Source organism: Cibotium barometz, chromosome 17 (genome assembly GCF_041138505.1).
Source record: "Cibotium barometz isolate CiBa-2024 chromosome 17, ASM4113850v1, whole genome shotgun sequence".
Taxonomy (NCBI): domain Eukaryota; kingdom Viridiplantae; phylum Streptophyta; class Polypodiopsida; order Cyatheales; family Cibotiaceae; genus Cibotium; species Cibotium barometz.
In genome coordinates this window covers 252,057-280,005 of record NC_141062.1, presented here as the reverse complement: position 1 = coordinate 280,005, position 27,949 = coordinate 252,057, and the positions used below count along the sequence as shown (strand labels likewise).

The 27,949-nt window shown below is 47.0% G+C and overlaps 1 protein-coding gene across 1 annotated transcript; it reads left to right on the top strand.

Moving 5' to 3' along the window:
• The first annotated feature begins 185 nt into the window (after positions 1-185).
• LOC147629558 (cysteine-rich receptor-like protein kinase 43) lies at positions 186-26,222 on the top strand. Its single transcript, XM_086811055.1, has 3 exons — positions 186-613; positions 24,280-24,514; positions 24,605-26,222. The coding sequence occupies exons 1-3, from the start codon at positions 463-465 to the stop codon at positions 24,711-24,713; spliced, it is 495 nt and encodes a 164-aa protein (XP_086667181.1). The 5' UTR covers positions 186-462; the 3' UTR covers positions 24,714-26,222.
• The last annotated feature ends 1,727 nt before the right edge of the window (positions 26,223-27,949 follow it).

The window sequence follows — 27,949 nt, the reverse complement described above, 5'->3', positions numbered from 1 at the left end:
ATAGAAGTCCCTTTTGCTGAAAAAAAGAATCATTAAAAAAAAACAGGATAAGGCGACTTCATGAGAGTGGTTCGTGAAAGAATGTTCAATGGACCGCCAGGCACAAACGACAAGCATGACTCATCATTCACCCACTTTTGCCCAGCCGCCCACGTGTTTCTCTCCTCTTTGATCTCTTCTCTGCTACCAAGTCAGGACTCAGAACTCTCTCTCTCTCTCTTATCTCTTCTTTGAAGGTTCAAGGGACTCGGCTACTAGCACTGGCTTCTTCGCCGGTGGAGTCTCCTCTAGTCTCTCTCTCTCTCTCTCTCTCTCTCTCTCTCGCTCTCGCTCGGGACTCTACCACTAGCATTGAATTGCATGCTTTCCGATATGGGCTCGTCATCGTCGTTGTCATCATCATCAATTCTTTGAAGGGACTCCGCAGTCTCCGCTCAGAATGAGCTATTAGCACGGGCTTCCATGCTTCCCGACATGGGAAGCCATCTCACCATGCCGCCATCATCATCATCATCATCATCATCTTCTGCGGCTCTTCTTCTTATATCGGTGCTCATCGCATGCAGTAGCTTTCGACCAACACACTTTGAAGCCATCACGGACCCGGTCGATCGTAAGCTGCTTACCATACATTATTTCTTTGTTGGTTGAGAATTCGATGTGCTTTATCGGCCTTTGAGCGGGTCGCTGGAACCTCCTCCACCTTTCTACTGATCCTCCTCCGTTTATCTCCATTCAAACAAGTACACCTAAGCTTAATCTTACAATATTAAATGCTCTAAGTAGTTCCTCAGTCCTTCACATTTAAAACTGCAATAGAACGATACACGAGCTCTCAATAAGCTAACTGGAGGACAGAATGGGTGGACCGTGGAAGGGCACCCATTCTGCTAGTTGGGTGAACTGCGGCGACAGGAGCCCAACTGTAGAATGGGTCCCCAACACCATTATGTGCTGTCATGGGCTTTGGGAGGCGACATTCCATGTTGGAATGCTACTTGCTTTTTTCACATCAGCTGGCAGGGAATTTGCTGCACGTTTAGATGGTGAGTTTCACTTGCATGCTGCTGTCCACAGGCTGTTAGAAGGGCAGAGAGAAGGACCTGCAGCCAGTCTTTGCATTTGTCCAGCAGGATCTTGTGCAACTAGGGCTGAGATCAGAGTGTTGATACTTAAATTGCATATAATACAAGTTTAGCGTAGGAATATTTGTGTATGATTGTGTGCTTGTTAGACTTCTGCTGCATTGAGAATCTCTGTTCACACTTCGTACGCACTCTGCAGTTGCTATCAGAGCCTATGATATCTGCAATTTTTGTTCCAGCATCTTGCATGTGTTGTGTGCCTAATAAGGGAGCAGCCCATAGAATGAGGAGAGCATAATCAGGGTATGGGAAGAGTTAGTTTTGGGTATCCTGCTGATTTCCAAGTTTTTCGGTTCCATCATGGCTTCCGGGGATCAGTTGGCAGCTTTGATCTGCACTTTGATGGAGCAGACAATATTGTTGGCCCACACACAGGTGGAGCAATCGGCAGTGACACGAGCTTGTTGCCTACTGTAGAACTTTACTCCCATTAGGCAATGGCGCTAGCTTCAAGGGACACAACACCAACAACACAAGGGCAAGGATGTTTACAAGGAAGTTGCCTTGCCCACTCCATGTTCCCTCCACCAAATAGGGGTTCCATGAATGCTTGGGTTGACCTACTTGACCATGGTACCACATAGTAACCATATTTATGTGAACCTTAGACCTTAGCCTATAATTTGATGTAATCTACCACAAAGATTTATATGTGACCATAAAACACATGTATCTTGATCACATTTTCAACACCCTCTCGATCTACATACATACCAACATTGTGTGTAGATCATAGTGTGTTCATAAAACAACAAAAAAGTACTCACTTGTCATGTGCATCCTGCACTTGGATTCCACGTGGACATATTTGAGCAAAAAGGTGTAGGATTTGGAGTGGAAACTGGTCCCATGTGAGCCCAGTCTGGGACGAGTCCACTAGGGTTTCATTCTACACATCCAAGGTCAGGTGTGCATTGTGCTGCACATGAAGCAGTGCTATCTCTATCTCATCCAACTTAGTTCCTCATCAAACTAGAGAAGGACAGATGGGAGACCAGTTTTTCGATCCCACAACCCTTTATTCTTGGTTGCATTAATTTAAAGCTTATTTTATTGCAATTAGAAAGAATGATACTGAGAGAGTGATCTTGGCCAATTTGTATTTAGAAGGTGAGGCCATTTCTTGGTGGACCTAGTGGGCTCATGCCCACACCAGATTAGGTATGGCGGCTTATGTTTGGGACGAGTTTGTCCTTGATCTTAAGTGGGGGTTTCTAATGCCCATTACCTTAAGCGACTAGAAGACGAGTTTAGGGGGGTGCAACCAGTCCCACAGTTTGCCAATAAGATTTCAAACTTATGTTTGCAATTGGGCATATCTAATCAGGGTAAGAAAAGGGCAGTTTCTTTATGGCCTTGACATGCAAATCTAGTGGGAAGTGCGTATGTTTAGGCTAGCCACCTTCGAAGATGCACTCTCGCTTGCGTAGAGTGTTGAAATGAAGTACAACGGCAGAAAGCCCAAGACTTTCTAGCCTTCCACTCCCAAGACACCCACCTCGGGGGGAGAAAGGCCAGAACCAGATGGGGTCTTTCTCGGGACAGAGCACGGGAGCCTTTGGATCCAAGAACTTGACCAATGCGCCCAAGCTTACTCCACACCAAAAAGCTCAGGCAGGCAAGACCGGTGGGAAACTAAGTGCTGAGGAGACAGCTCAGTACAGCGAGGAGGGTAGGTGTTTCTTTTGTCACACAAAAGGACGCACTTATAAGGATTATCCAAAGAAGACTACCACTCCACAGATGACCACCTTAGCCTCCACGGCTTCCGTGGTGAGCCTAGCTCCCACACAGACTCCATCGACTATCCCTAGTTCTTCGGTTGGTGCAATCGTTAATTGGGAGCTCGAAGATAAGCAGAAAGGCACCTATGACCAGGAGTATGAGCGCAACGAATTGCTCAAGACCTTTGACTACATAGGTGGCTAGAGTCATCTTTTTTGATAACGGCACCATGGAGGATGTGGTCACAGAACAGGCCGCTCGGCGAGCCTGTTTTGTCCTGACTTCGGTGGACAAAAAGGTTGAGGGATTTAGCACAGGAATGACAACAAGCATCAAGTTTGAAGCTCAAGGTGCTAAATTGGTGATTCACGGCATTGAGTTTGTGCGAGATTTTATGGTTGCCCCTCTTGTAGGAGTAGACATAATTTGGGAATTCAATGGTTGCACAAGTTTCAGCTAGATATTGATTGGGGTAGGCACACTTTTCGGATTAGCTCGAATGTGTCCAAAGCCCTAGTGACCATTAAATGTGAGCTAGGAATCCTAGACTTTCCTCTCATAAGTGATTTGCAAACTAAACGAGAAATCAGGAAAGGCGCACAATGTGCGATGATTTATATCCAGACTGCCCAAATGGTGGCCCGGGCTTCAGAGAAGTACTAGTTCTCCATGAAAAGTTCTAGAAGATTTTCCTTTAGGACAATCTCCCTTCCTAGATTCGCTCGTCTAGATCGAAGGACCACAAGATAGACCTCCTTCTAGGCTCAGATCCCTCGAGCAAGTTTCCATACCGTTTGTCCAAGGCAATGGCACCGAAGTTGGACTGCCAACTCCAAGAACTGTTGCAACCTGGCTTCATACGCCCTAGTGTGTTGCCATTTGCAACCCCAATCCTGTTCGTCAGGAAGAAATATGGGTCTTCCCGATTGTGTGTCGCATGCACTCAATAAGCTGACTATTAAGAGTAGGTTCCGGATGTCTCGAATAGATTACATTCTCGAGAGGCTGAATGAGACCAAGGAGTTCTCGAACCTCGATTTGAAGAGTGGGTACCTATCACGAGGTGAGGATTGTTGAGAGGGACATTCCCAAGATAGCCTTTCATACAGAATGGGCTCACTATGAATTTGTGGTCATGCCTTTTGGCTTGAGGAATGCCCCAGCCACACATTCAACCACATGTGATGTGGGTTTTCAAGGACTTAATTGGACTGTGTGTGTTCATATTTTTGGACGACATACTGGTATTTTCAGCTACGGTTGAGTAGCACGACATTGATGTGAAGAAAGTCTTAAAGTTGCTGGAAAGCAACGAGCTCTACATCAATGAGAGGAAGTCAGAATTCTATTTGTTCGAGGTTCACTACCTTGTGTGAAGGCAAAAGGATGAAAGGACCAAATGTGCGAGAGATCATAGCAAATCAACACAACATGAAATGAATGAATGAGTGTATGTAAAATGATGAATGTAATCTAGTACAAGAGGCCTCAGTGTGAGGCTCCGGTGTGGTAATCTAGATGCGAAGATGGAGTCGAAGCAGGTAGCTCGATCTAGGTGTCGAAGGCACGTGTCAATGTGAGGCAATGGCTCTCCGAAGGTGAGGTGATGCAAACAAACGCAAATTTGCAGATGAGTGGACTGCAAGAGAAACATAGATTTATAGAGCAGAGAGGGCTGTTGTCCCGGGCAGATGGTGTGCTGCCGTTACAAGAGTAGAGAGGGCTGCTGTCCCGATGTCGTTAGGTGATGGATGAGTAGAGAGGGCTGTTGCCCCAAGTCGATTTCGAATGAGCAGAGAATGGGCTACTATCCTTCCTGAGGTGTGCTTCATGTATAGGGATCAGAGCTGTAGGCGATTAACAAGGTGCAGGTACACACAGCAGAGAACTGGGCACTGCCAAGTAATTTGCAGGAGATGTGGCGCTCAGAATGGAAGGTGATGTGCGCTGATGACTCTGCTAAGGTGCGCCCTGAAACTGCTCTCAATCTGGTGTGTGCAAGAGCTGAATGGTGCGCTCAGAACTGTGTACGCAAGTGGTCAATAATAGTGTGCTCTATATATATATGTTGGGCTGTTGGTCGGCCTAGATAAGGCTGTCAGCCATCAGCACGGCATAAAATATCTAAAAAGTATCTTTTTTGGGTTCACACATCCCCTCTCAAGCCAAAAAGGGACCATGAATGAAGATGAGTTGAAGGCAAAGGATACCAGGGTCCCACACTAGCACACTGGCAGAAGGCATTTATCCCCCTCTAGAAGCGAAGTTTGATAAGTTCCGAGAGAAAGGTCGTGATGTCAAAGGTGTAGAGGGCTAGTAGGTGTAGACAGGCTGGTCGACTCCCAATGTAAGACCTCGAACGGGGTTCTCCAATGAGTAAGAAGTCCCATTTATCATGTGGTCTTGATCTAAGTAAGTGTCAGCCCAGATAAGGTTGTCGGCCAGCACCACAAGACATAAAATATCTAAAAAATACCCTTTTTGAGTTGGTTAAATGCCATTCTTGGCATATTTTCACACACCTTGGATACATAATCAATGCTGAGGGACTTGATCTGGCCGTGGCCGAGATTGTCAATTGGGAGATACCACAGACCGCATACGACATCTGATCCTTTGTGGGTATATGCTAGGCATAATCCACTCACATAGACAGATTCTTTGACCTCTCAGTGGATCTCACCGATCTGCTAAAGGGTGTCAAGGCTAGAAGGTAGGGCATAGTCACAGGGGACAGAAGAGACGAGTGCTTGGAACGGAGGATGCCGAAACGGGACGGGGACGGACGGACATCCCCTAAGAAGCGTCACTCACAGGGGACGAGGACGGGGACGCCCCAGGAACAGGGACACCGGGGGGGGACGGCAAGGAGCTGTTGCGTGTTTTTCTGTCATTGCACTCGCCGTTTCTAGCTGTTGCAGTCGCCGTTTCTAGCCGTTGTAGTCACCGCTTGGCCGTTTATGGCTTGGGCCTTGGCCTTGGGCCTTGGCCCTTGAGCCTTTGAGGCTTGGCCCTCTCTCTCTCTCTCTTGCCCTTGAGGATTGCCTCTCTCTTGCCTATCTATATAAGAACAAGCCTCTACAAGGCTACAAGCACACACAACTTTCAAGCTTTCAAGCTTCTTCTAGCTTCCAACTTCCAACTTCCAAGTTCCAAGCCTCTCACACAAGGCCCGCGGGCCACCGCCCTACTATCTAGACTCTCTCTCTCTCTCTCTCTCTCTCTCTCTCTCCTCTCATTATGTATGCAGATGCAGAGCATATACAGCCATCAGAGAGAGATATCCCATTTTATTCAGAGAGCCACATTCCCTACACCAGATCTTTGAGGTAGTAGACCAGCGCATACTGGGGAGATTCAGTCTAGACATACAGCGCCACAGAGAGACATCATTACAGGCTCAGACAGCTCCAGAGGGGGGACGACAGACACAGATTACTACATTTTTTTAGAGATCCATCCCACTCCCAGTCCCTACACGGCATTACTCTCCAGAGAGCAGAGACACTCAGAGCCCGCAGGAGACAGAGGACACCTGGCTTTCGGACACCACGCCTATATCAGAGAGAGATGACAGAGATCATGTCATGTGCATCACAGATGCCATGGACATTTCTAGGGCTAGATCCAGAAGAGGCAAGCAGATAAAGATTATGAACCAATAGAAGATGGACATGGAGCAGGACTTGGAGCCAAGATTGGATCAAGAAGGCTGTCGGCTGCAGGAAGGCTGACATCAGTAGTACCAGATGGCTGTCGGCTGAATGGTGGACTGTACCAGAAGGTGTAGCAGCAGCCGGCGCATCAAGGACAAGTACCAGAGCCAGTCGGCTGAGTTTAAGGGATTTTAATGAAGCTGTAACTGGCCGACCAGCAGTCGGCCAGTTCATCATTTAATCCAAGGGGCTATAAATAGCCCCTTTGCTCAATGTCTTAGTCATTCCACCCACTAGGGGTGTGGGTCACTTAGAGGTCCCATAGGGGGCCAGAATTAGGGTTTATTACCTTTTTAAGAGGGCAGCCAAGTGCTGTACAGAATTGTACCTTTTTTGTACATAGTATATACTGAAATTCCAGCACTTCTCACTCTCTCTCTCTCTACTCTCTCTCTACCTGCGTTTTTGCATCATGGTGCGTTTTTGCATCAGGAGGTCTTCAAGAGTGTTTAGGGCTGGAAGAAGACTACCCAGAGCTTCCGCAACGCGCGGAAGCTCTGGGTAGTCTTCTTCCAGCCCTAAACACTCTTGAAGACCTCCTGATGCAAAAACGCACCATGATGCAAAAACGCAGGTAGAGAGAGAGTAGAGAGAGAGAGAGTGAGAAGTGCTGGAAGAAGACTACCCAGAGCTTCCGCGCGTTACATTGGTATCAGAGCATCAGGCTCAGCAAAGCTAAACACTGATTCAGTCCCATATGATGGTGCACAGGTCCAAGGTACAGGAAAGTACACGGATTCGAAGCCCAAGACGGGAACACAGATCGGGAAGAACTCCCAGGAGGTTTGTTGGTGGTGTTCCACAGTGCCAGATGGGGATGTCAGTTCCGTGAGCCAGATGGGTTCTAAGGGAACGGTCCCAAGGGAGGTTGATCCTCCAAGGGTGATGTGAGAGTGCCAGACTCAGTTCCAGGAACGAAGACCAAGACGGTGTTCAGAGCCAGGGCAGGAATGGATTGTGGACTAGAGGAAGACCAGATGCATAGATCTTCATCAGAGACAGAGTGGTTTGGAGAACAGACCGGATTTTCAGAGAAAAAGGTTTGCCAGGGATGGATGATGACAGAGGGACTTCGGAACAGGATTGGGATGATGACAGTCATCCAAGAGCAGGTTGGATTCCCGTCATCAAGTTTAGCAGAGGGGGATGTCATGTGCATCACAGATGCCATGGACATTTCTAGGGCTAGATCCAGAAGAGGCAAGCAGATAAAGATTATGAACCAATAGAAGATGGACATGGAGCAGGACTTGGAGCCAAGATTGGATCAAGAAGGCTGTCGGCTGCAGGAAGGCTGACATCAGTAGTACCAGATGGCTGTCGGCTGAATGGTGGACTGTACCAGAAGGTGTAGCAGCAGCCGGCGCATCAAGGACAAGTACCAGAGCCAGTCGGCTGAGTTTAAGGGATTTTAATGAAGCTGTAACTGGCCGACCAGCAGTCGGCCAGTTCATCATTTAATCCAAGGGGCTATAAATAGCCCCTTTGCTCAATGTCTTAGTCATTCCACCCACTAGGGGTGTGGGTCACTTAGAGGTCCCATAGGGGGCCAGAATTAGGGTTTATTACCTTTTTAAGAGGGCAGCCAAGTGCTGTACAGAATTGTACCTTTTTTGTACATAGTATATACTGAAATTCCAGCACTTCTCACTCTCTCTCTCTACTCTCTCTCTACCTGCGTTTTTGCATCATGGTGCGTTTTTGCATCAGGAGGTCTTCAAGAGTGTTTAGGGCTGGAAGAAGACTACCCAGAGCTTCCGCGCGTTACAGATCAGAGCTCAGTTTCACAGAGAGGGTGCGGAGCGACTAGCTCGCGAGCACACCCAGGCATGCTCTTCAGGGAGCTGTGGACACCCCCTTCATTGATGTATGCCATTTTATACCCCCACTATGGTACAGGATGGAGCTAGCTAGGTTGCATATCATGATTGTATACTCCATGCATATAGCTTTGCATTCTCCTAGTAGTAGAGCTCCATCCCCCCCCGCCCCGCTCATTGTACTTATTGCACACCTAGATTCAGCTTTTTTTTTAGTTCAGTACTTTTTCATTTTGTTGGGATGACAGAGGACACCCCATACAGGTACACCGATTTGTCTCATAGGCCGAGTTCGGTCTTTTGGAAGACGTTAATAAAATCTTTCTTTCTTTCTTTCTTTCTCCCTCAAGCCTCTTGAGTCTTGAGTCTTCCAACTTCCAAGCCTCTAGGCTCTAGGCCTCTCTCTCTCTCTCTCTCATTCCTCAAGGCTCAGAGTTGAGCCATCTTCAACCATGGCATCCTCCTCACGTGTCGGGGCTTCCCGTAGAAGGACAACGGGATGGACATGGTGGGAGGAGGTTAACTACACCCCATCCACTCACGGAGGCGGTTCTCGGCCATGGGTATGCAAGCTTTGCCCGTACCGGCGAACGGGTGGCGCCGACAAAGTGCGAGCCCACCTCTTGCATGAGAGTGGGCATGAGGTGAGGTTTTGCACGAATGTCACGCCCGAGAAGAGACGGGAACTTCTTGACAAGCTTAGCGTCTCTACGAGGCGGTCGAAGCGACAAGGACACCATGAGTGGCCGTAGATCCCGTGACGATGGGGAGAGAAACTCAAGCCTCTACAACGGAGTCATGTGGTGGATCGGGATCATCACACCATCACCTTCACCATCAAGTCGGAATGTTACTCCATCCACGACGTCGGCACCCTCCATCTCCACGGCCTCTCAACCATTACGTGGCCCATGATGACAATCTACACTTGGGGAGAATTGGAACCCCAAGTTGAAGGAGGAGGTGGATATGGCGGTGGCCCGCTTCTTCTTCCACGACCACATTGCCTTTCAACAAGCGGCTAGGTAAGTGCAATCGATCATTGCCAATTCATCATTAATGTTTTCAACATCCTAGTCCCCTTCTCATTAGTAAATTACTTTCTTGAATAGGTCGGAATACTTCAAGGTCATGGTTAAGAAGATTGGGGAGTATGGCTCAACCTATACGCCCCCCTCATCCGAGAGCTTGCGCACTACATTGCTCGAGAAGGAGAAGCGCATTGTAGAGCAAGCGGGGCCGACAACACAAAGCGGCAATGGGAGAGGAACGGAGTCTCCCTCATTGTGGATGGATGGAGTGACACCCGCAAGAGGAGTATTCACGGCGTGGTTGCATATTCTAGCAGAGAGATGTACTTCATCTCATCTCATGATGCATCCGGTACTGGGAAGAGCGCGGATGTGCTTGCGGCAGAGTGGGCTACCATGTCAGAATATGCAGCGGAAATGATAACCAAACTTGGGTTGACAAGAGCAAGTAGAATGCAGAAAATAGATAGCACAAGAGACACAGAGAAATAGGTGTGTAAACTCTTCTCTATACACAAGATTTCACAAAATACTGAATGAATAAGTGGTGGGGGACATGGGGCCTATATGCCCCATGCATGGAGTCGGCCAGCGCTGGTGGCTCTCCACGACTGCATGAAGCAGTCGGCTAGCAGTAAACACCTCCACGACTGCATAAAGCAAGTCGGCCAGCTGTAAATACTCCACGCTTGCTGATTGGGCAGTCGGCCAGCCACACGACTGCTGAATGGACAGTTGGCCAGCCACCAGAAGCTCCTGCCAACATCTGGCATCCATCCACACCACCGAAAAAATGGAGAAAAATAGGAAAAAAATACGGGGAGTGAGGAAAAATGATAAAACACCTATACAGGGCAGGCACACCCACAACAGAGGCCCTGGTGTATAAATATAGACAGGAGATGACTTATAACACCCCTTCTTAGCTCCTGGCTATGAAATCAACCCAAGGGAGCTGGAGTGCCGCCTGAGCATAGCCTGAGGTAGAGACTTCGTGAAGAGGTCCGCCGCATTGTCCTCCGTCGAACAATAAAGTAGCAAGATGCCACCAGCCAAGATCTTCTCACGTACAAAGTGATACTGTATCTCTATGTGCTTGGTCCGGGCATGGAAGCCCGGGTTCCGAGCAATAGCTATACAACTCTGGTTATCGCACTGTATGACTGTGGGTTCCTTCTGTGGAAACCCAATCTCGCCTAGCAGCCTTCGCAGCCACACAACCTCACAAACAGCACCACAAGCAGCTCGGTACTCTGCCTCTGTCAAAGAGAGGGCAATAGTTGGCTGCCTCTTGCTGCTCCAAGAAACTGCTCCTGAGCCGAGGGTAAAACTGTATCTTGAAGTAGATCTCCTCGTGTTTGGATCTCCTCCCCAATCTGAGTCACTCCAACCTTGGAGCCCTGACTCCATCCCCTCTTGTGTAAAAGAGTCCTAGATCCTTCGTACTCTGCAGATACCGCAAGATCCGAAATCCTGCGTCCCAATGAGACTTTAATGGCATTTGCATAAAAGAGCTCAACAGCCCCACACGGAGAAGCTCAAGTCCAATCTGGTGTTCAGCACCAGATCAATGAACCAACCCAAGGCATCAACTGGCTCATAAGGATCAGTAATGGTTAACTTTGTGTTCGGGTCCATCGGCGAAGTAACAGGCTTGCAGTTCTCCATCCCAAAGGCCTCAAGCAACTCATGAACATACCGCTGCTGAGAGACGAAAAACCCCCACTGGGTCTTCCAGATCTCCAATCCCAAAAAGAAGTGGAGTAATCCTAAGTTGGTCATCTCAAACTCCTTTGACAGGGCAGCCTTCGTCACTCCAATGTGCTCCACATGACCGCCAGTGAGAATGAGATCATCCACATAAAGGATGATAATCGTGACCATGCCGCATTCCCGAAAGAGACAGGTTTGGATCTGCAACCGATCTTTGAAATCCAATCTGAACAAAGAAGGAATCAATCTTCTGATTCCAAGCCCTGGGAGCCTACTTTACGACCATACAAGGCCTTATGTAACCTGTAAACCATCCCTTCAGATCCTGGAACAATAAAGTGTGGAGGCTGCTCAACATACACCTCCTCCTGCAGGTCACCATTAAGGAACGCAGATTTTACATCCATTTGATACACGGGCAAGGGCAAGAACAGTCCGAATCGTGGACATCCGTGATGTCGGTGCAAAGGTATCCTCGTAGTCGATGCCTGGCCGGCTTAGCATAACCTTTAGCCACAAGTCTGGCTTTGTGTTTGTCCACCGACCCATTAGACGCATATTTGGTCTTAAAGACCCATTTGACACCAATGACTGACCGCTTCGACGGACTCGGTACCAACTCCCAAGTGTTGTTCTTCTTGATGGCATCAAGTTCCACCTGCATGGCTTTCCTCCAAGTATCCTGTGAAAGGGCTTCCTTTACGGAAGTGGGCTCTTTGTCCCACATAATACGAGACATCAAAGCATAGTTCACCTGAAGATGCTCCGCTGTATTGCTTTTATCTCAGACTCTGTGTGATCTTCGAGGGCCGTCCTCTGTGGTCCACTCGGAGGGTAACTCCGTGACACCTGACTCCCGAAGGGTGTCTAACAACCACCTAGGTACTCGAACAGATCGTGGAGCCTCCTGTGGTCGCGGGGGCTCTACTCTAGCTGCGGGCTCAACCTCTTGTACTGACTGAGGTTGATCAACCAGAATGATGGTCTGGGAATCATCATCAAACTCCTCTGGATCTCCAAGAAGTGGCGGCTCCTCGATGGAACATGCTCGTCAAAAACCACATCGCGACTGACAACAATCTCGTTCTTGTCTGGATCATACAATATCCCTTGGAAAGAGAATTATACCCCACAAATACAAGCTTGCGAGACTTGGAGTCAAGCTTCCCCCTCTGCTTCTTCGGAATATGTACATACATGTCACTCCCAAAGACATGGAAGTGCGAGACATCAGGTTTCCTACCAAAGTATGCCTCAAATGGAGTCATATGGGGTACTGAAGTCGTCGGAGATCGGTTGAGGGTATGGACAGCCGTTGCCATAGCCTCTCCCCAAAGTGGACGAGGAAGATCACGATGCTCCAGCATGGTCCTCGCCATCTCCACCAAAGTCCTGTTCTTGCGTTCGACAACTCCATTCTCCGAAGGCGATCCTGTATGCCATGATCTACACAAAATCTGAGAAATACAGTCGAGGAGAATTCGCCTCCTTTATCAGCACTGAGAGTCTTGACTTGAAATCGAGACTCTTTCTCCACCATCACGTGCCAATCCTTGAACCGTGCAAAAGCTTGGTCCTTCTGGGAAAGAAAGTAGACCCACGTGAATCTAGTACAATCATCAACAAGCAGCATAAAGTAGAGAGATCCTCCCAAAGATGGTGTTTGCTGAGGTCCACACAAGTCAGTGTGAATCAACTCCAATGGTTTCAAAGCCCGCCTAGAAGCCTGCTTCGGAAAGGATTCCCTGTGCTGCTTACCACATATGCAAGAACTGCAGTGCCCTTGCCTACTACCAACATCTGGCAAGCCAACCACCATTTGGTCTGCTCGAAAAGCTCGCCTCAATGCATCCACATTTAAGTGGCCAAAACAAAAGTGCCACAAATCTCCGACCTGAGAACCTGTCAACGAGGAGAGTGCAGAGAGCTTGTAGATACCATTCTCCACACCGCCTTCCCAAACAACCTGGCCAGTCTTATGGTCTCGTAGAGCAACTGAATGCTCCTCAAATTCCACCCGAAAGCCAGTCTTGCATACTTCATGCACTGACAGAAGATGAAAACCCAAAGGAGGGACATAAAGAACACGGGACGCATGCTTGCCCCCCTTTCCGTTCGAGAATAATCTCCATCCACCAGCCCTCACTATGTATCGGAATAGTGGAGTTGTCGCCAAATAAAGATGCGACCTGACTGTCGTTTCAGATCCAGAAAGAAGTCACGGGATGGAGTCATGTGCCTGGAAGCACCACTATCAAGAATCCATTCCCGGGTATCCTTTGCGGTGAAGCCAACTGCCTCCTCACTCGAAGGTGATGAAGCGTCGGAATCCATCATCTCTAAGTGCACAAATGCCGGAGTCTTTGCAGCTGAGGCTGAGGAATCAGCACTCTTTCCTGTCTGCGTAGGACACTTTCTCCAATAGTGGTCTTTCTTGCCACAATCATTGCAGAATCTTTCGGCCTTCAGCTTCTCTCATTCTGAGCCAGGCTTCTTCTCAGAAGACTTCTCCCTTTGCCCTTGTTGTTATTCCGGCCTTTCAAACGTTGGCCAGTTAAGGCCTCCGAACCGCCGTTGTGAGGAGGGTTCGTGAAACGTTCCTCCTGGTCCAAGACCATTGGCACAAGCTCCTCCCAGGTAATGGTGCTGAGCTTGCCACTCGTAATCAACGAGGAGTAGAAAGCAGAATACTGAGTAGGCAAGTGGGACAGCAAAGTGATGGCCATGTCTTCAGATGATATCTCTTTCCTAGCTTGGAGGACTTCCTGCTGAAGGGCCTGCAACTTGTTAATGTGTTCCCGCATCGTCAATGACTTTGCAGGGTTCATAACCCGCATCTGCACTTCCAAGGAGATCCGTTTCATGGGTGATACCCTGTTATAAAGAGAAGCCAAGTGCTCCCATATGCCTCTCGCCAGCGTCATGTGCTTTACATGATTGATCACTTGTGGTGTGCAGTTGAGGAAAATAAATGATCGGACCTTGGTGTTGACATGATCCCACATGTGTGCCTGTGCCTCTCGGTCCTTCCTCATCGACAGTAACTCCCCTTCCTCTGCTTCCGGCCGTGGAACCCCGATGATGATGAAATCAACAAGGTCATATGACTGCAGCACAGACTCCATCATGACCTTCTAGATGTCGTAATTGGACCCGTCCAACTGACGGTCCACTGGGAAATTGGGGAGAGTCCGAATCTTCACGTGCTTCTTAGCCATCTCTAGTAAATCTGCCATCGCGGGGATTAAACTGAAAAGGGTGGGTGGGTGGGGAAAAAAAACTCTAAAACCTGCAAATGGCTATCCAGCAGCTTAGCCCGCCTTCCTCTTGCAACTTCTCTTCCCGAACAGTCCACAACAGTCCACCGATCAGCAACCTAACGATCCCCCTCTTGCTCAGAAAACTCCCAAGATCTATCACGAGCCTAGGGCTCTGATACTATGTCAGAATATGCAGCGGAAATGATAACCAAACTTGGGTTGACAAGAGCAATTAGAATGCAGAAAATAGACAGCACAAGAGACATAGAGAAATAGGTGTGTAAACTCTTCTCTATACACAAGATCCCGTAAAATACTGAATGAATAAGTGGTGGGGGGCATGGGGCCTATTTATATGCCCTATGCATGCAGTCGGCCAGCGCTGGTGGCTCTCCACGACTGCATGAAGCAGTCGGCCAGTAGTAAACACCTCCACGATTGCATAAAGCAAGTCGGCCAGCAGTAAATACTCCACGCTTGCTGATTGGGCAGTCGGCCAGGAGTAAATACTCCACGCTTGGCTGAATGGACAGTCGGCCAGCCACCAGAAGCTCCTCCAACATCTGGCATCCATCCACACCACTGAAAAAATGAAGAAAAATAGGAAAAAAATACGGGGAGTGAGGAAAAATGATAAAACGCCTATACAGGGCGGGCACACCCACAACAGAGGCCCTGGTGTATAAATATAGACAGGAGATAACTTCTAACACTACCACCATGGAGATAGTTGGCCCCGAGCATGTAGTGGGCTTTGTTGCGGATGGGGAGCCTTCCAATAGGGCGGCGGGAGCTATTCTCAAGGTATGTATGGACATGTCACAATGTCCTTTTGTATGGCTCATTGCCTAAACAACCTCCTCAAGGACATCGGGGCGTTACCATGGATCAGCCCGCTCATTGAGGAGGCCAACACCATGGTCTCCTTTGTCCTCAACCACCAAAGACTTCGGCATGAGTTCAACAAGAGGTCCTGTCTCTCTCTCCTCAAATATTCCGACACCCAGTTTGCCTACAACTTTCTCATGTTGGGCCGGTTGAAGGATTGTAGCGGTGCTTTGAGGGGGCTTTTCCTTAGCGACGAGTTTGTCACCATGCAAGAGTCCCATATAAACACTGGCCAAGAGTCCCATATAAACACTGGCCACCAAGAGTGTAGGCTACGGGTGGATGACGCCTCTTGGTGGGAGTGTGTGAAGACCACAGATGCTATGGTGAGGCCCATAGTCCACCTATTGAGGATTGTAGACGCTATGCAACCATGCATAGGCAAGGTCTACGAGGCCATGGATCGCATGATAGAGAAGTTGAACGACTTCGTGCCTGACGAAGACAGATACGAGGAGATCCATGCCTTGTGTCTAGGAAGGTGGACTTCCTACTACTCTCCATTGCATGCAACAGCTTCTGTGGTGGACCCAGAATTCCAAGGCAACAAGCAGGAGAGCAACTGGGAGGTGAGCGCTGGTGGATGGAGGATCATCTTGGATCATCTTGTGCCTGATGCATCGGTTAGGCGCAAGATCAGGGACCAGCTTTCGATGTACAGGTCATTTCATGGCTCCTATGGCTGTCATGATGCAGAGGTTGACTGCTCCAAAGTTGGTGCTGCTCTATGGTGGGAGGACTTTGGTTTGGATGGACCGGAGTTGCAGCAGCTTGCCATCCGCATACTTAGCGAGGCTGTCAGCTCCTCTTGCTTGGAGCAACTTTGGAGTACCTACAGCCACATTGCCTCTAGGAAGAGGAACCGACTCGGGGTAGAGCGTGCCAATGACCTTGTCTTCGTCAGCGCGAACTTGCGAACGCTTTGCAAGAGCGTGACCAAGAAGGCAGATTCCTTCATCGAGTGGGAGATGAGTCAACAAGAAGAGCAACAAGAGGATGAGGTGCAAGAGCAGCATGCCAGTGAGGATGAGACTGAGGATGAGCTTGATGCTTCTTTGGCACAAGCTGCCATGAGGCGAGCACTTCACGTGGATGATCATGCCAGTGAGGATGAGACTGAGGATGAGCTTGATGCTTCTTTGGCACAAGCTGCCATGAGGCGAGCACTTCACGTGGATGATCATTCATGGATCATGATTCATGGGCCTTACTACTTAGCTCTAGCCTCTAGCCTCTAGTCTTCACAGCACTTTTTTGTCATTGACTCATTTGAGTCCGTCCATGTATTCTGCCTCCTTAAGGCTTAGTCCTGACTCTTGAGTCATGACTCATTTTGTATCTACTTAATTATTAATATGGCTCAAAAGCTTACCATTTTAGTGTAAATTTGTGCTCATTTTAATGTACTTCCAAAGTGTAGAGTAGAAAAATTAAAAAAAAAGTATTTTTTGAGTGCCGTTCCCTCCCCCGTCCTCCCTGTTCCCTACTTATGGCCGTCCCCGCCCCCGTCCCCCGTCCCTTGTGACTATGAGGTAGGGGATCTGAATGACTCCACGAGCATTGGAGGCATTCAAGAATCTCAAGGTGGCTTTGTCAGAAGCGCCTTGCCTACCGCTTGCCTCGTGGGACGAGCTGTTTTAGTAATCACCGATATGAGTAACATCGTGATCGGAGCTGTGTTACAATAGATGGTTCTTACTAGGGCACATCAGTGCCAACAAGGGTTGCAGCAGAGCAACCAAGGCCCATCTCCTACCATGGCAGATGAACCGATCCTGGAAGACGAGCCCGTTCTTACTCGATGGCAGCAAGAGATGCAGACCTAGATAGCAGCTATGCAGAGTCAATTCCAGAAGACTTTGGAGACTCTCACATCGCAGATGCAGCAGATGTAGTCTAGACATGAGTCAACCTGCAAGTTCGACGGCTTCAATCGACGGACCAGTTCCAGACGCTGACATTTTACTCCTAGAGGTGGAAGCCGATGACTTAAAGGTTATTTATCGTTTATTACAAGCATCAAAAACTAAGAAATTAGACATTAAACCCCCTGAGTCCTTTTCTGGTCATTGCAATAAGCAAATCCTTGACCAAGGGTTGTACAAACTCTGCTTGTACTTTGACTCCATGGACCTCATAGATGCAAAAAAAATTACCTTCGCTGCATCTTTGCTGAAAGACAATGCATTTTTATGGTGGCAACGATGACTGTCTCATGGGAAGACCGTCAGCATGGGAGAAATTCGAGCGTGTCATCCGTAAACAAGTCATACCTGCCAATGTGGATTTTTAAGCACGATCATGCGTATGCCATTTGACCCAAACCGGCTCATTGGCCTCTTATATCTCGCATTTTACTAGCTTGGTACTGGAGATTTCAACATTGTCCCCATAAGCCAAGCTACATGCTTTTGTCGAGGGACTTACCCCCACGTTGCGCATGGACCTTCACAAATACGATCTAGTTGATCTAGCAGTTGCAATTCGCTATGCCGAACGCATAGCCGATGTCACATTCACTCCTCGGGGATCTTCATCACAAGGTTGCCCAGTCTCTTCTACTCTCGGAAATGGTAAATTTTTTCGTGAGGGTTCCAAATCTTCATTTGGCGGTTCTTAACCTCAACCCAATTCTCAGCAAGCAGTCATTCCAGAAGCCTCGACAACAAGATGGGTCATCCCCAGACCGGCCCATGGCACCAACAGTCTTATCAACCACGCGGATCAGACCGTGGATGAGACTCTGGATGCGACCAAACCCACAACCCAAAGCAGTCTTCCTCTATAGGCCAACAGAAGACAGGCCTATGCACCATTTGTTCATGAAGCCACCGTTGGTTTGAGTACCCTAAACATTCCAGTATTCGGCAGAACTCCAATGTGGACCTCGGAAGACAAGTCTTAGGTTTAGCCTTCAGATAATTCTAAAGGCAAACATGTTATGGTTATATCCCAACATGCACAAGCTTGCGTAATTACTTCAGTGGCAAAAACACAAGATGCCTCTAAAATTCCAGCCTCCGTGTCCACTTAAGTGTTGACATTGCCTGGCTCAATTTCCGACTATCCTATCATCACAGTTCTAATTGATAGCGGCTGTTCTCAAAATTTTGTGGCTACCACGATGGTGCAACTATTGAAGATACACACTATTCGCAGCCCCCACACTTATGAGATCGAGTTGGCAAACGGATTGGGTTTTAATTGCAACACTATGGCTCCTTGACTTTCCTTCTGCATTCACCAATATTGCGATAAGATGGAATTTGAGGTTATGCCTTCATCTCGATACGATACGATCTTGGGTTAGCAACGGCTACATCAGTATGATCCGCTCATCAGTTTTCGCAGCCACACCTTACAGTTTGTCAAAGATGGTAGGGACATAAATCTCCGAGGTGCTCGCGATCAACCCTCCACACCAACCTTGTCCGCACTATAGGCAAAGCGGTGGGTTCAAAAGGCCGGTCGTTCTTCGACACTCTTAATGGTTTATTCTACAAAGGAGATGGTGCCTGACCAAAATTCCAAGGTGGCATATTTGGCCCAACCCTCCTTTGCCCCACATTTGGATCTGTTTCCTACGGAACTACCCCTAGTTTTACCTTCTCGACGCCTAGTAGATCATTCAATTGATTTACTTCCTGGCAATTCCACGGACTCATGCTCCATATCGAGTCTCTTCTATAGAATCCCAAGAAATTCAATGCCAGTTAATGGATCTCTTGGACAAAGGTCATATTCGTCCCAATAGTAAGAGTCCTTTTGGTGCACCAGTTTGCTCGTAAAAAAGAAAGATAAGTCAATGTGACTTTGCATTGATTATCGTGCCCTCAACAAACTCACTATTGAGAATAAATATCCTCTTCCTCGGATTGATGAATTCTTTGATCAGTTGCTTCACGCCAAGGTATTTTCCAAGATTGATCTAAAGTCAGGATATCATCAGATTCATGAAGGTGATGAACACAAGACTGCCTTCCGCACGAAGTACGGACATTATGAGTATTTGGTCATGCCTTTCGGGTTAACCAATGTTCCCACAACTTTTATGAGTCTCATGAATGGCCTTTTTTGACCATTTTTAGACAAGTTCGTGATTATTTATCCAGACGATTAGTGCTTCAATCGATGAGCACAAAAAGCACTTGCATCAAGTTTTTCAGGTTTTACGAGAATGCGCTTTTTGTCAATCTAGAGAAAAATGAATTTTTCAAGACATCACTGGAGTACCTTGGACACATCATTTCAGCTGATGGCATTCCGTTGATCCTAAGAAGATACAAGTTATTCAGGATTGGCCGACACTGCAAGATATTCATGATGTCAGATCGTTCTTGTGTCTTGCCAATTTTTATCATACGAAGGTCTTTAAGTTTTTAGAAATTGCAGCACCTTTGACAGAGGTTTTAAAATCAGCACCTGCTTTCCGATGGCATATGATGCTTCTCACGCCTTTGATAAGTTAAAGGTTGCTTTAACAACAACCCTAGTAATGGCAATCGCAGATCCCAATCTTCCTTTTGAAGTCATGACGGATGCTTCTGATATTGCAACTGGCACAGTTCTCATGCAACAAGGCCGAGACATCGCCTTTGACAGTCATAGGCATTCAACAATTCAAACACGTTACCCAGTGTATGATAAGGAGTTCTTGGCAATTGTCCATGCTTATCGAACTTGGAAACATTATCTTTTAGGAGCAGATTATGTTGTGAAGACAGATCATCATTCCTTGAAGTATATTTTAACACAACCGGTTATGAATGCACGACAAGGCAGGGGTGGAGTATTTGGCAAACTTCCATATGACTATTGAATATGTTCCTGGTCTTTCTAATGTGGTGGCCGATGCTCTTAGCAGAATGCCTCAGGCCTCAACAATGGCAATTTCTACAGTCCAAGTCGACATTCCAGTAACTTTTGTGGATCATTATGCAGACGATCGAGATTTTGCAAATGCTTTTCGAATGATTACGACTCCACAGTCTAGTCCTTCTTATTTTGGTGAATTTGGGCATGTTCCTGGATTCATCTAGGTATATATATATATTATCAGGATCGCATCTGTGTTCCTCATAACACAAGTATGCGTAAAATCTTGGTGAAGGAACATTGTGAGGTTCCTTATGCAGCTCACCCTGGTATCAACAAGACATATCGGTTTGCTGACAGCTTCTTATTATTGGCCTCAAATGAAGCAAAATGTTATAAAGTTTGTGAAGGAACATTGTGAGGTTCCTTATGCAGCTCACCCTGGTATCAACAAGACATATCGGTTTTGCTGACAGCTTCTTATTATTGGCCTCAAATGAAGCAAAATGTTATAAAGTTTGTTACAACGTGTTTCTCTTGTTAGCAAATGAAAGCCAATGACAAGCTCCAACTGGTCTTCTACAACCACTTCAAGTACCAAATGAACATTGGGAAAGTATCATAATGGATTTCATTACATCTTTGCCTCGTTCTTTGATGTTAAAATTACAGCAATGTGATGAGCTATGGTGGATCAAATGCTAGAATCAACATCATTAACAAAGTGATTAGATGATAATTAAGACATGATTAGTGAGTAATTAACTAATAGCTTAATGTAGGCATGGATAATCAAAAACCAGCAAGTTCTCATTAGGCCAATGCCTCAATTTATAGAGTTTACATCCAAGCATCTAATCCCACTGATTTCTTCTTGATTCACTCCACCTCTTTTGCTTGATTCTCTCCACCTCTCCCAAAATATCTCCACACTTCCTAAATCTTCTCATGCTACCCTTTATTCTCTCCTAGTAGATTCTTCTCACCTTTTCACAGGTTCTCTCACATTTACAGATTCTCTTTTACAGCCTCTAGCCAAGGGCTTGTTCCCGCGCACACCCTATTCACTTGTATATTTCAACACCTCCCCTCAAGTGAATACTCCTAGCACACCTGGACCCTATACCAAGTTTCCCTCTTACTACTTGATGGTCCGTTTCTTATGCTCCTTATAATGCTCACCATTGGGACTTCTTGGAAGGCACAATGGCACGTATGGGGTTTTCCCAGGACATGATTAGAGGAGTCTCATGCTTGTATAGGGAGGCCCATAGCACAGTTTTAGTATGCAGGGGACATGGTGAGGATTTTCAAATATGCCTCTTGGTTCGGCCAGGATGCCCCCTAGCTCCTTGACCATACCTCATAGTAGTGGAGGCTATGACGAGGTTCATTCAAGCTACCCCAGGGGTCTCGGGCCTCAGTTTGCCTCTACATACAGAGGAAGAGTTATTGGACTTGGAGCTAACAGATGACACCGTGATGTTTTTGAAGGCCTCACATGCATGTCTTTGTGCCTCTTGTGGAAAGCCTAGGAGGTGTTTTGTTTGGTAGCAAGAGCCACCATTAATTGGCACAAGACTGGGGGATTTTGGATCAGTGATTCTCTGCAGGCAGATTGGGGTTTGGATGTGGGGTTCACTTGAGAGAGGATGAACTGCTAGATACCTTGGCTGCCAAGTTGGCATTGACATCTCCCCAACACAACACTTTTGCGCCTACTCACATGAGCATTAAAAGCAAACTTCAGCATTGGTGTAGCAAGAAGCTTGATTTGGCATCTAGAGCCTTGGTCATTAACCAAGTGTGTTGCTGGCCAATGCTTCATTTATCACTTCTTGTTGGGTTCTTAATAGGGGATGCATTGGCCAGTTACATTGCCTCATTCGGAATTTTCTTTGCTCAGGATTAGATGGCACAGTACACATGAGGGGCCAAGTTGCTTGGGGAAAGCATTGTCCTACCCAAGCAAGCGGGGGGATTGTACATCCTAGACCCAGAGGTGCAATGTAAGGCATTGCTTTGTAAGATGATTGTTATAGGCCATGGAAAGAATTTCTTATGGATCAGGTTACGAGGTGTACTCCGGTTAGGGGAGGTGACTGGATATACAGCCCGCGTTTTAGAGCATCCGCTCCCATCGTGCCGCTTGGTTAGATCCCTTCTTCGGGCTTGGGATTGCATGAGGAGTTCTTTGTTCACATACCTCCGTAGTCAGCTGAGGCAGCTAATAGACAACCCATTGTGTGGAATGACTTAATCTTGGATTGATTATGGTAGACCTCTTGGGGCAGTAATGCATATTAAGTGGGCTGGCTAGGAGACTCTCTTCCCCACAGTGCTGGATTGGAAGAGCCTTAAAAGCATCATTTGAGGGGCACTAGTCAGAGGATTGTGCAGATTGATGTTGCCATACCCAACCATTGCATCATAGGGACCTTCTTGGAAGGCCTTCATCACTCGTGGTTTCGATTTTTCTCTGCGAGACAGATGCACCTCTTCAGGTTATGGGCCTCCCCAGTCCGGGGAGGATGATGCACCAGTCTTTTTCTCTGTAGAGAATGGATGGTATTGCTCAGCAGTGCCATCTTCAAGACATGCCAGATTCAGGATACATCCCCCTAGCACAGAGGCTGGACAGTGCATGGGAGATTATTGCCAATACTACAGCCAGGAACATTTGGAAGGCCAGATGCACTGAGTCCATTGATGGCAATTTGGTTTCTGAGTCACAGTGCATTTTCTAGATTTGGAGTGATATCATCCACACACTCATGGCCTCTAGGGCCAAAATCCAGGATGTGAAGAGAAAGCACGGCCAATTTATGAGAGAGTGGGATTATGGCATCTTTTTCACTCCCACTCATATGGGACCTTGTTGCTAGCACAAGGTACTGGATTGGTGAGATTTCCACCTTGTTTGGTTTGAAATCACCCACTTGTATATTTTTTTCGTACTTAATAGAAGTCTCTTTTCCTGGGAAAAAGGCATTTTTGTATGTTTTTTCGCAACTTTTTGGTTTTTTTTAATTGGGTGAAAGAGTCGAGACAAAACCTTAGAAATTTTGAAATGAAAAAAGCCTCATAATGTCTCTCGTGTCTATGGCTCCGCCACCTTTTGGCAGATGTGGCACCCTCAGGAGTTCCAGCAACATTGCCTTTGGGACTGCCTGCAGGCACAGCAGATTTGGTCGTGTATTCTTTGCATTTTCACAATGGTCAAAGGTGCGGTTCGTTTTCCTAGTTGGTGCACAATAGCCTGGGCTGGATGCAGGGCCAGTGCTGCTCTTCGAGGAGGATGGTGTGGGGTCATGCATTGAGAGTTTCACACTACTGGATTACAGCCATCACTGCCACTGAGGTGCCAACGGCCTCATGGACTCTTTTGACCCACACTGATCAGAGCAGCAAAGCAGCCTGTCATATCCTTGGCAGAGGCCATCCGCTCTATTTGGACAGATCCACCACACCATCCAGGCTGGTGGGAACACTGATGGGGAGATTCGGAGATTATGCAACAGCGTTGCACAGCTCTCCTGGAGCCGAGGCGCTTTTTTTCCTGAGGCGCATGCAGGATGTTCTGGCACTGTAGACGCCAAGTTTGGCTCTCTTCCCCATCCCCGTGGATGTGGTCTTTCTCCGAGACCTGGCAACCATGTAGGGTGGTGGGTCTTACCTCTATGGAGGCTTGTAATCTGTTCATGAGTGGATGTCTTCTTTTCTTACCAGCACAGCCTAGGCTTGCACTAGGTCGTGTTTCAATCTTTTCCATCTTTGCTCTTACTGCATGTCCATTTGAGTCATTGATTTTGACTTTTTAGCTCTGGAAGATTGGATGTGTGAGATGTTCACAAGTGGATAGCTGAAATCTTTGCCACTTGTAAGTGGACATAAACAACACATGAAGGGTGGAGATTATTAACAAGGATAAACTACAGGTATAAGACTCCGTATAATATAAATGTTGGATGGAGATAAAAATCAAGTGTGTGGATGAGATAAAAATTTCCTGGAGGACCAAGATGAAAAACAAGTGGATGAGGGTGGAAATTAAAACATGTGGAGGGTGGAGATTCAGTCTTGAGGAAAGAGGGGTTGAAACCTATCTACCTTTTTGAAAATTTGTCCTTGAAGCTTGTTTTGGTTGATGTTTGTGGATTTTATAGAGCCTTGTGAAAGCATGGTTCTTGACTGGCCAACTCGGTTCAATATCATTGTCGGAGTAGCTCGGGGTCTCGCCTACCTTCATGAAGAATCTCAAGCTCGAATAATTCATAGAGATATCAAAGCAAGCAATATTCTTCTTGACAACAAGTTCCAGCCTAAAATCGCTGACTTTGGACTAGCTAAACTTTTCGTTGAGGATACGAGTCATGTCACTACACGTGTTGCAGGAACTTGGTAAGCTCTTTGGCATGCATTAACATCACTGAGTCAATTGTAGGTTTATTTTGACTGGTTATACGATTCTATGCAAACCTATATTTGCAGGGGCTACATGGCACCGGAGTATGCATTTCGTGGACAGCTTACAGTAAAAGCTGATGTGTATAGCTTTGGCATGGTCGTCCTTGAGGTCGTTAGTGGAAGGAAAAACTAGCACATAAGGAAAGAAAGGTACGAGGTAAAGTTTCCCGTCACTATCTTGTGAAGTTCAAGAACTATTCACCATGGATGCGAAGTGGATGGAGGAGGGTGACTTAGCATATTCACCACAGGTTTTGCAACTTTATCTTGATGCCTTTGAGTTGGAGCCGACTCTTGCTTGGCTCATTCAGGTTCAGTAGAGCATAGGTCTGGAGCATTGCCTGATGCTCAAGAGGGGGGTAGCACCTCCGCTCCCTTGATACAAACAGGCTCAGATGTCATCTAGAGGTCGCTTGGTGTAGCTTTTGTCTCACCCAAAGGTACTGACAGTTGATAGTACATCTGCTTATGGGACTTCTATGATATACGTGTACTAGTCACATTGGATATTGGGGTTATGTATGGTTCATAGTGGTATACAACTTGGACTATTACTACACCATTGGCTTGCAATGAATGTAGCTACATATGCATGGCTCAGAGAGATTATGACGTTGATCTTGCCATTTTGTACTTTTCATTTTTAGTTGGATCACATGGCTGATATCTTACTGTATTGGGCAGCCTTCGTTATCAGTATGGTTCCACTTTGGATGTCTTACTGTATCACCAGAATGGAATCGAGGACGCTTGCGATTTTTCAAGAGGGGGGTATGTCACGACCCTATGAATTTGTACAAGCGTATGGGCATGGTGGTCAGTATGCAGGACACAAGTGTGCAGGATATTTATTGAATGTTCACACGTGGGGCAAGGGTGACATTATGAATTATTAAAGTATTAAAGTCCCTTTCATAACCCATGGGGAGTTTACACTATTACTTGCGGGGACTCTCTTTTTGGAGTAGTCGTTGACTGCAACTGGATGCGTGGAAAGGCTGACAAGCTAGTCCGGCGGGCAGAGCAGACACATGCTTCTCTCTTTGGTGGAAAAACAGGCGAGCAGGTACGACTGCAAGAGACGGGCTGGACTGCAAGAGGCAGACTGGTCAGCAAGGTCTCTTGCAGGTGGCTGCGGACAACAGTTAGACGTGCTCTCTCTCTCTCTCTCTCTCTCTCCTGTGGAAGGCGACACACAGCCAAGCAAGCCTTTCTTCTCTCCATTTCTCCCGTGGAAAACGGTGCGAGACGGAGGTGCAGAATTGCATAAATACACAGGATTGAATAGGGTATGACAGTCTCTCTTTTCGCTGGCTCGTGACTGTCTCGGAGGTGCACCTCTGGCCCTTTGTGAGAGGAAGAGTTTGGCAGTTCAGAGGGTGGAAACAAGGCAAGCTTTTGGGCTGTTTTGGAAGAGTCTACGGGCTTATGTATGGCTGTGTTTTTGGCTATGTCCATGGGCCAATCAGGGCCTCGTGGATGTACTTTATTGGCAGAGTAGAGGTGCAAAACAGTGTGGTGTTTTAAGCACAGAGAGGTCCAGAGGACTGGCAGTTTGGACATGCACATGTATAAGCCCATGATGTATTCAATTGAACTCTTCCATTGAATTTGAATAAAGAAATACGGAAAGGGACGCCAAGCTTTGGGGCCAACAGGTGTCAATGTTCTTTTTTGTGTAGGAGCACTCTAGCTCCCTTTTTATCTGTCTTGACTCTTATTTGCTGGATTACAACTATGTTTGGGTGACTGCTAGTCTACCGCACTTTGGTTTTTACCAAAGGTTGGTTTCAGTACCCCACCACATAGACAGCCGTACCGTGTTAGTGTAGACCAACAAGAGGAAATTATGAGCCAGGTACAGGAGTTGTTGAAAAAGGGGTTGATTCAGCCAAGCTCATCACCCTTTCGCTCACCTATGCTCTTAGTGCAAAAGAAAGATGGTTCTTGGTGCAGGTGTATAGATTATAGGGCGCTAAACAAGAACACCATCAAGAATCGATTTCCTATTCCGAGAATCGATGACATATTCGACTGCTTACAGGGCTCCACAGTCTTTAGTCGAGTACACTTGAAAAGCGGGTATCATCAGCATTAGACCCGAGGATGTGCATAAGACAGCATTTCGAACCACCTTTGGGCTATATGAGTTCTTGGTCATGCCCTTTGGCTTCACAAATGCTCCCGCCACCTTTAACATGATTATGGATAGGATTTTCCAGTCTCATAGAGCGTTTGTGGGCACATTCTTTGATGACACGATTGCGCATTCACGCTCAGAGGAGCATAGGGAGCATTTGGCCACAGTGTTTGAAGAACTCTGGAAGCATAGGTTGGTCATAAATGGCAAGAAGAGTGAGTTCTTCTTGGAAGAAATACACTTCTTGAAGCACATTGTGTCTAAAGATGAAGTCCGTATGGATCCTTCGAAAGTAGAAGCAATTCTCAATGGCTAGATTTAAAGACCGTGCATGATGTACATAGCTTTTTGGGATTGTGTTCCTATCACAGGCGGTAAATACGGTATTTTGCTGAGATTGCTTTGCCCCTTCATGCTTTGACAAAGAAGGGAATTGCGTTTCGATGGGCTAATCGTGAAATTGCAGCCTTTAAGAAGCTTAAAGAAAAGCTTACTTCGGATCCCATATTGGTACTACCAGATCTCCGAAAGGCTTTTGCTGTCCGGTGTGATGCATGTGGGAACGCCATTGGGATAGTTCTCATGTAGGAAGGACATGTGATAGCCTATGAGAAAGAGATGTTGGGCTGTAATTCATGCACTTTCTACATGAAAACACTATCTGGTTGGGGTTGATTTCACTCTGCAAACAGATCATTAGACCTTGCGGGCATGACGGCACGGCCCCGGAGGGGGGGCTGCGGGGCATGACGGCACCGCACGGCACGAGGGGGGACGATGGAGACCAACAATAGTAGCCACAAACGAGGTGATCCAACAACCCGAGGAACTTGAGGTGGATTCGGAGCAAATACTAGAACATGACATGGATGACATGATAAATGCCTTACACGATGGAACAGAAGATCGAGGTTTGGAACACGAAGGGGTAGAAGAAAACACACGATGTCGTGTGGAATACGCTTCCCAAGAAGAGAAACAGCTACACAAGCTTGCTCGTCTTTCACTATATCGTGGAGCACATGTGTCTGTTTTACGCGCTTGCCTATCCATATTGAACTTGCAATCAATTTTTGGATGGTCTGATACGAGCGTATCAAAACTTTTTGCGCGTAAGTGATAATATCATATGCAATTAGTGAGTTATGTACCTTTATTTGCATTTTCTTAGCCTGACTATTTTGTGTAACAGCTTATTGAAACATCAAATATTGCTAGAAGATAATGAG

Excerpts from the sequence above, each read along its gene's own strand:
- LOC147629558 (XM_086811055.1), top strand. The coding sequence starts at position 463 with ATGCTTCCCGACATGGGAAGCCATCTCACCATGCCGCCATCATCATCA. Across the intron at positions 614-24,279 it reads CATCACGGACCCGGTCGATC|AGCCTTGTGAAAGCATGGTT; the intron begins GTAAGCTGCTTA and ends TGGATTTTATAG. Across the intron at positions 24,515-24,604 it reads ACACGTGTTGCAGGAACTTG|GGGCTACATGGCACCGGAGT; the intron begins GTAAGCTCTTTG and ends CTATATTTGCAG.